The sequence below is a fragment of the Acyrthosiphon pisum genome, chromosome A1 (assembly GCF_005508785.2).
Source record: "Acyrthosiphon pisum isolate AL4f chromosome A1, pea_aphid_22Mar2018_4r6ur, whole genome shotgun sequence".
NCBI classification, from domain to species: Eukaryota; Metazoa; Arthropoda; class Insecta; order Hemiptera; family Aphididae; genus Acyrthosiphon; species Acyrthosiphon pisum.
In genome coordinates this window covers 62,727,425-62,736,744 of record NC_042494.1, presented here as the reverse complement: position 1 = coordinate 62,736,744, position 9,320 = coordinate 62,727,425, and the positions used below count along the sequence as shown (strand labels likewise).

General features: G+C 34.7%; 1 protein-coding gene across 1 annotated transcript in view; it reads left to right on the top strand.

The window, feature by feature from the left end:
* Positions 1–345: 345 nt before the first annotated feature.
* The window catches only part of LOC100575323, a 30,654-nt gene continuing 21,679 nt past the window's right edge, over positions 346–9,320 (top strand). The window contains exon 1 of the mRNA XM_003247683.4: positions 346–1,871. Within this exon, the coding sequence (XP_003247731.1) occupies positions 457–1,871 (1,415 nt within the window). The 5' untranslated portion in view covers positions 346–456. The remainder of the gene's footprint in view (positions 1,872–9,320) is intronic.

The window sequence follows — 9,320 nt, the reverse complement described above, 5'->3', positions numbered from 1 at the left end:
TTATTCGAAAATTGTAGCCATTTCACATGGTCATCCGGCGGTCTGTAATGTCCAATATCCTGCGCCTGTGCATTATTCGTTCAACTTTCCCCATCCGGCCTGTACGAATCAGGTCGAGGAAATTTTTAACCATCGGTTTATCATAGTCGTGAGGTTTTTTCTTTCGTTCTTTCTTTTCTTTCGTATTAAAAACAATGGTCGGATGACAACCGCGTGTGATGATCTACTTGTGTGACGGAAAACCGTTTCATCATCGACGACGACAACGGCAGCGTCTGTGGCAGTGGCAGTGGCGGTGGCGGTAGCGGTGGCGGCAGTGGTGGCGGTCGCAGTGTCGACGGACGTTTCTCCCCGCCATCAAAACGCTCGGCCGGCACCAAGTTTCGTTCCGGTGCACCATCCGACGAGCATTCCGTCTTCCGCTATCGACCGGACCGGTGTACTGTTTAGTTCGCGATGTTTTACGAGATGCGTGACAAGCAATATGATTCCGGGTCGTCGTGCCTGGGCCGGTGCTGGGTGTTGGTGGCCATGTGCGGGTTACTCATCACCGTATCGTTCATCGGGATGACGCTGTGGCTTGGCATGAACAGCAGGCCGGATGTGCCGGCGGCCGTGTACCAGCCGCCTGTGCACGCGGTCCCGAACGTTCACAGACAACATCACTACGAGGTGACAACGGTCAAATCGGCGTTCCCGACGGCCGACTACGACGCGATGCCCACTACGAGCATAAAGAACAAAAAAGGCAGGATCGAAATAGTTGAACACGAGAAAATCGATAAAATGGCCAAAATCGAACCGACTACTCCGACTTCGAGGGTCGAGCCCAAGCTCGACGACGGCGTTAGCCCGGTAGAAGAGACCATAGAGCCGTCAAGGGTGAACGGGGTGAGAAAAAAGAGCGAGGTAGTGTATCCGAATTGGTCTGAAATGGAAGGAAAAACCGAGGACGAGGTGGAGCCGCCGCAAGAATTCCAACCTTATTACGTGAGCGAGCAACCGGACACACAAAAGTTCAACCCTATACCCGCGTTCTCCTACCTCAAAGAACACCCAATCCGATTGTCGGGAAAAGACATCCGTCCGCCGGGCACTACCGAAAGTGAGGAGTACCCTTATTTCTATCCACAGTTCGAGGATGTAACGCCCGCAGACGAGAAAGCCGTAAATCCAGTGTTTACGTTTTTGCGGAAAAGGTTACAGGACGTTCGCGATTGGTTGGCCCAGTCAGGCATCCGAAAGAATCAAAGTCAATGGATTCAAATGGTTGACGCTGTTAATCAATCGCTGTACACGAAAAATGCTACGATCGTATTGTCTAAGTTCCGTGAAATGTACGCCAACACCAGTGATGTAGCCGCCGACACGCCTGTAGCTAGCTTAATTTATCCAGCTGCAGCCAACGATTCCGCCGCCAGCCTAGTTTCGTTCGGACTGTTGGCCATCGATCTTTTTCTGTTACACAACGTACAGCAAATTGCGCTTAACGAAGACGCGGAAGCCGGGCAGCAAATGCTCAACGACCCGGACGTGGTGGCATTGAATGCGCTGTTTTTGCCTCCCGACCGTGTTAAGCAACTGCGGTCGGCCAATTCGAGAGTGCTACAGGACGACCGTCGTGACAGGAACCCCAAAGGATTCGTATCTGAATTGATGGAGTTTGTCAATGGTGGTCTAAGAGCCATACTCAATCTGAGTAGGGCGTACAGGAGTAGCTCTCGGGCGGCCAAGGCCGAAGGAAAAAGCGTGGGTGATAACCCCACTGCTAGTGGATCATCGTTGGATTGCATTTGGACGTTATACTGTCGAAATTTAGACAAGACTGCTAAACTGGACGGACCTTATGGATTTTTAGCGAAGATGAACAGGTAAATTTTAACATTATTTTATATTTATTTCACAAAAAAATATTTTTTCCCGATTTTCCTCAAATACATTTTTTTATAAAAGAAAAAATACATTTTTCCATAATGAATTTGTTCTAAATTATAATTTGAATAAATAAATAAATAAACCAGTTAAAAAACTACATTTTTTAAAAAATGTTAAACAATTTAAATTCCTGATATAGTGTTAGTTGATCTATTTAAATTAGGTTGCATAGTTTTGAGTGATTAAATTATTATTGTTTTAATTTGAATAATATTATCATGATCAGATTTAAAAAAATGTATGTGTAGTTTGGGCGTTAGGATCCATAGTAATAATTATGATTATTAAAAATGATTAATTCTACATAAAAGTTAAAACTATAATTATAGGTAGGTATACTTACTATAAGAAAATTGGTAATAATATATATATATAATATATATACATTATAAATTTATAAATTATAAAAATGTGTATAACCAATGAATAAATAAATGTACATTATTAAAATATTAAAAAAGAAATGACTTAACAACTTATACATAGTACTTAGGTACTTATTTATACTATATTTCTATTGTATTATATTATACTTACTTGAACGAATTGATAGCTTTCATATTAATATGTTCTGTTTATTATTCATTCCATAACTTTCCACATCAATATTACTAAAAATTTGTATGAATAAAAATAACATATATTCTTATGCACTTTAAGTATTATCATGTATTCAGATATAATTATAAATGAAAACCCTGTCAACTATGACAACTTTCTCGGTTCCTCGTCAATTTCTGAAACAAAAATTATACAATAATGGTATCGGAAGCACTGATTCGGGACTTATGTTTGAATCACTCGGAACTTAATTTCTTAAATTATCCAGTGTTACACTATATTTTAATTTCTGCACAATCGCGTCTTTTAACACGTATTAGAGACCATTATTATTGAATTGTCTATCGCTATAATTTCTATTAGTACTACAGTGTACATTATACCAATATATTTATATTCGATCGGTAGTTGTTAAGCTTTTTATATTAATTACTATAACATTTATACTCAAATTCAAACTCACGGGATAAAATTACAAGGCACCGTGGTTTATGTATACGATTGCACGAAACTTTGTGAATTTCTGGACTCTTGAAATTTATCTGAAGATAAGGTTGTCATTAATTTGATATTACAAAAAGAAAGTACAACATGTACACAAATAATTTATACGATGATTATAATTTATAATACAACGATTTTTGAGTTTACGACGGTAATACGGTACATATTATATGAAATATGGACCTCTCGCTTTTAATCACTACAGCGAAGAAGTTAGATTAAATTTCGGGTTAAGCAAATATCATAACCTACCTAATGAATATTCAACGTACTCCGGCATTGGCGTGTTTATAGAACAATATTTCGCAGATATGGTCGTCAAGTGTATTTTTTTGGGAAGTATACAAAATATGTTCCTTGTACAAAATCAATGCAAATCAGTTCAGCTGACATTTTTTTGTAATTCGCAGGTTTGGCCATCGACAGAGATATAATATTTTCATAAGTGCCGCGCGTGGACATTTTAAACACGTTTATAGAAACGTATTACATTCTAAACACCTACGGCACGGTAAAATTTAAAACGTGTTCGTATATAGGAAATAGGTTTGATTATGCTAAATTAGTTTTTCTAAAATATGTACCCACCGTCCTTAACACCCGCCGAACCGTGTTTCTGTATATTATTTACTACTGTTTTCTTCTGTGGCGCAAAAAACCGAGTACGTGTGAACCGTGTAAAATACGTTTTCTCGAGACAAATAAGGAAAATTAGCATCGTCGCTCTATGACGGTGTGTTTAACGGGGAATTATTATTCACGTTCATTAGCATTGTGAAGCAACCATAACATTATATATGTATTATATTAAAGCGGTCAATCAGGTGTGAAACTGGGCGACGACGTTTCAAAACATAATATTTTGTTGTTTACAATGTTGACATGAAAATGCCAATGTATCTACATTTAAACCCCTAAGAAATATCTATCGATCACAGCCCCCCCCCCCCCCCACATCAAAATTTGGGCCCCCCCCGTTCTAAATGTTTTTTGGGGTCCTATATAAAATTCCCAATAAAATACAACCCGTTACAAAATAGAAGTGATACGAGTGTCCAGTGTATGATTTCCAGATAACCAATGGTTAACCTACAGCTTAAGATAAAAAAATTATTTAATATATTATAATATACATTTATATCATAAAATGTGATTTAATATAATATAAAATAAGTATTCCTATCAAAATTTCAAAAATTACAAATGTATTTTAACGAAATAGCCTGGTCCTTGTAATCCAGGTCCGACAGCCCCCCATCCATCATATTTTTCAAACGTCGTTATGAGTTAAATACCACCGGTGTCCGTACAATGTTTTTACCTTATAGGTATATTTTGTATTGAATGAGCAAACCAAAGTTATTAATAATAATGTGTCGAGCTGTAAATCACTAATCGATACCCTATAGGTACTACGTATTACTTACATATTATTATGTATCATAATAAAATAGAGAGCGAACGAGTAAATTAAATATGTGAATAAAAATACTTGCATGGTTAATATGATTGGTCGTTTGTCCGCGTGAAGTGTTTTAAATTATAAGCGGAACAAAGGAGGTATAATATATTGATTTATTTTACAATCATATATATATTATACACTTTATAGGTATATTTAAATTATCTGGTGGCTTGGACTGTAAAATCTAAAAATACTCCACCACTAGTTTCGAATAATTCATCACTAAAGTGATTACAAATTGTATTGTACTTATGAAAAATAATCTTTAGACATTCCAGTAGTTTTGGAAAAATAAATGTCAGCAAAGCTATTTGTTACAAAATCGTTTAAATGTCGATTACGCTCTCTCCACTCTTTAGAAATTCAGTTTTATTATTTTTACGTTAATGTGCAAAGTGCTTCTTCACAATTTAATTTGTCATTAAATAAGTTAGTTCTACTGTTCTATACAAAAACTGAAAAATGTTCATTAAACTGTAAAACATTAGTAGGTACCTAACGTTAGAAACATGAATTCATGCTTATAAGATTAAGTATTATTTAAATTTAGATTTATTTTGATAATAATAATTTTGAAATTACCTACTTATGGTATGACATTTTAATGTTTGAACTTTGATTCATTCTATTAAATTATAATAAATTGTAATAAAACATACCTTGAGAAAATCTTAACATAAAGCTTATACATTTGCAAATTAAGTTTATAAATAGATACAACTTATTGCGTGGTGATTTTATTTCTTTACAGTGTATTGGTTACGTGACATATCATCGACCATTTTTTTTAGGCACCTATACGGTATACCTATATTACCCATTATGTAAGTACCGAGTATTTTCAAAAGCTTGAATGAAAGGAGTTGATTTTTCAATAAAATAAAGAAAAACGTATACACGATTTGGAGTCACTAAATTGTTTTCCAGGCTGTATAAGTCTCAATAAAAGTTTTGGAAATAGTTGTATTGTTTGTGAATGATGACGGTCATTCTATAAAATTGAATTTCGGTCATTTTTGGGTCGTTAACTACTTTTTTTTTGGACCACGTTGAAAATAGTTTATTGTCTTTTGAAAATAGTAATTGAATTAAGTGCCCTTTAGTATATCAGATTTCCCGCCTTTTAAATGTAACGTAATAAGTTTCTTTTAACAAAATGGTTACCTAATTGACGGTTTCCACTTTCCAAAAAAAATAAGCTGTGTAGGTACTTTTTAAAAAAATATTTAAATTTATATTAGTCAAATTATTTTAATTTAACACTTAAAACTAAAAATGGGCTGACGAAAATGTTAAATTAAATCACATTACAAAATTTAAGTAGTTAATATTGATAAAATGGTGTGTCTGTGTGTGTTTAAATTAGGTAGCGAAAGATTTAATTTATTTTTATTACCTACTTATACTAATATATAGATACCTACTATATTTTATATACATGTTATTACTTTATAATAAGATAGGTATATAACCTATAGACTATAGTATAATATAATACTAAAAATACGTAAATAACTATAATTTGTTTTTTGTTATGGCTAATAAATATTAATTAGTACCTACTTAGTACTTAGGCACTCAGGCATTATTCGTGTATACATTTATCAAAACGTTGATAACTAATATTTGGGATAGATGTTATTATTTTTTGCTTTTATGTATACTAGTTACAGTATAAGTCGTCTAACAGTCTAAGCTTTTAAGGTTCAAGTATAAATAATAAATAAGGATAGTTAATTTGTTAAACTTATAATATAAAAAAACAATAATTTAAAATCCATCTGAAAGGATAATAATATGATGTTTATTTTAAAATTATGAACATTAATATAACTGAATAACCATGGCGAGACACCAAACTGACACAGACGTAATTTTATCTTCCATACCTACTGGTATGATAAATTCGTACCCATATAAGTATACTTACATATATAATAAAGTTGATACAAATTTCACTTTGACTGGAGTTCAGCAGTTCTATTTTTTCAAATATGATTCATGTCGAGGATTACATTACCTTCTTATTCAATTTTATTTTGGATAATAATAATGAAGTTGACACACAGGTGATAGTAATGGTCAGTAAGAGCCGTATAATATAGAGATATTATATTTTATTAAACTAGTTATGAAGTACAACAACAAGTTGTATTACCCTATAAAAAAATATGATGTAGGTAGGTATGTAGGTATCATATATGATTTCCATATGTATTTTCAGCTCAACATAATCTTCATACATTATTATAAATGAAAACTGTCATTTTTATTGTAGTTAGTGATTTCTTTTACATTTCTATATCCTTTATGGTCTCTACACGATTTACGTCTTATTTTTTTCTGAAAATCATCATAACCATCTAAGAGGATATTAATAATGATATTACAGGACTTACAATAATAATTCAGCAGTTAATAAACGATAAATTAGTTTAAAAACGATAAGTAATGCTGTTTTTAAACCACTTATGAATCACGACTCACGAGACCCTACGATCACGAGAGCAATATTGTCGGTGTGTAGTATAAGTGATATTATTAATTTGATGAAATTCTTTTTCTTGATCTGCTATTATTCACCTCCCTCCTTACCTCATCAAATATATAGAGTGATCCACAAAGCATGCATTTTTCTTTTAATAACGAATTTATTCAAATTTTTAAATATACTCAAACCCATTTTTTCAAACTCTTGAATTTGTTTTGTACTACATAAAGAGTTTGAATAGCCACAGGTCACTCCTTAAGTATTACAACAAATCACAAGAATTTTAAATATGGTTGTTAAGTGTATTTAAATATTCTAAAAGAAAGATTTTGATTTTTGAATAACTGTATTACTGATAGAAACATAGATGGGGGGAGTGAGCACGCATGGTGAATCAACCTGTATAAGACAATTTTGTCCGTGTCACGAAGTAATAATGATTTTTATCTTACCAAATTATTTGGTATTTAACGAAAACGATACATGTTATTAAGTACTGCCAGAGTTATAATTAAAGCTAACTTAGCATAGTAATATTTAGGTTCCCACCTACTTGCTTTTTATTACTTTATTTTAATTGATGAAGAATAGTTACGCGTAACTGCCTAGCGAAGAGGAAAAGCGGACCGTGATAAAACGGAGTTAACAGCAAGTAAACACTAATTATACGTTGTTTTTTCAATATTCGTTGCACATGTGATTTTTTACCGTAACAGTGATTAACTGGTTATTTGCGTGATCGTGTGACTTGTGATGACGGTAAATAGGCATGTGCAGCCAGTAAAAAAAAAAAAAAAATAATAATAATAATAATAAACAAATATAATATTATATATTATGTGCCTAGTACTTACAATATACCTACTATATATTATAAAATACATTGTTGTGCATATGCACGTAGAGTGCGAGTGTGTGTGTGTGCGTGTATGTATAACACACTTCACGGTTTTTTAACTCCAAAGACAATTTACGTCCACGCAGGGTTTCACAGTATTAAATTGGACGTCATTATATGATCCGACTATAAAGACGTTTAACGAGCTGGGAATAACGGATTCGTCTAGAAAATCGTGCTTTAAAACGGTCGTGTTTATTATTATTATCATTTTTTTTTTTTTTTTTATTGAAGAACATATTATTATTATTATCGTCATCATCATGCCTATATGTACACACACGCGCAAACCATAATAATATTATACAACGGAAAATTCGGCATGGAAAGATATCAAAAATTATTACGGTGTTTTATTTCTGCGGGTCGTTACGAGTTGGGAATAAGACGTTCGGGTCCGGTACAATCGGTTTTTTGCTGCCGTTTTATTTTTTTTTCTTCGCTCTTCGCCGTCCGCAACCGTGGTAGTATAATACTAAGTTGTCGTCTTGGTCACGACCAGTGCGCGCACCGCGGCGTGAACCGTTAAAATAGCTGGTACGATAATAGTATATAATATGCACCGACTGGGAGAGCACCGCCGACGGGACGCAAATCGTGATATGTGTGTGTGTGAATGATACTTAAGGCGCAAAACGATTTTTTAATACCGTATCGTATACAGTTTAGTGGGTAAACGTATAATATTATACTTTTAACGATTTGTATATAATATAGTTGCGGTAGGTATTAGGTACCCACCTATACTAATTACGAACCACGACTGCTGCTGCTGGAGGTTTATTCCGTCCTCTGGCTGTTCGTTCACCCGTCTTCCGCAGAGAGCAATAATTACTGGATTCTTTAGAATAATATCTTTATAAACATTTACATAACATTTTATTTATGAGACGCGGCGTAATATGGCGGTGGGACGGCGCTGAATCGCGGGACTGCAGATCGTGCGGCCAAAGTGCGTTTGTGTCGAGATTTACGCGCGGTACACGTAGAGAGACTGTATAAAAAACAAATTTATATACACACACACACACACACACACATATACGTACTTGAAGTAATAAAAACTTCATTTCGTCGACTGGAAGTTAAAACGGCGTGGGGGGGGGGGGGGAGGCGTGGAAGCGAGCGACCGACCGAATGCCGCGAGAACATGCACAAAACAAGTCGCTGGCATATCGCCCGATGTGTGCGAATAACGGGTCCTCGAGAGGCGATCAATTCGCTTCCGGGTGCTACGCGAGGAAAAGTTCCCTATATATATATCTACATAGTATAGGTAGGTATATAATATAGCCGAGACCGTTCGCTGACCGGCTGCTAATACGCGTTTTCCAGCTGAAAATGCCCCGACGTCACGCCGTCCCTGTGGCTGAAGTTGCGCGTTCTCGATTCACTGCGTTTTCGATTGCAATAACAATGAATAAACTTAGACATTATAACGTAACCACTATAACCGCTTGTTATTA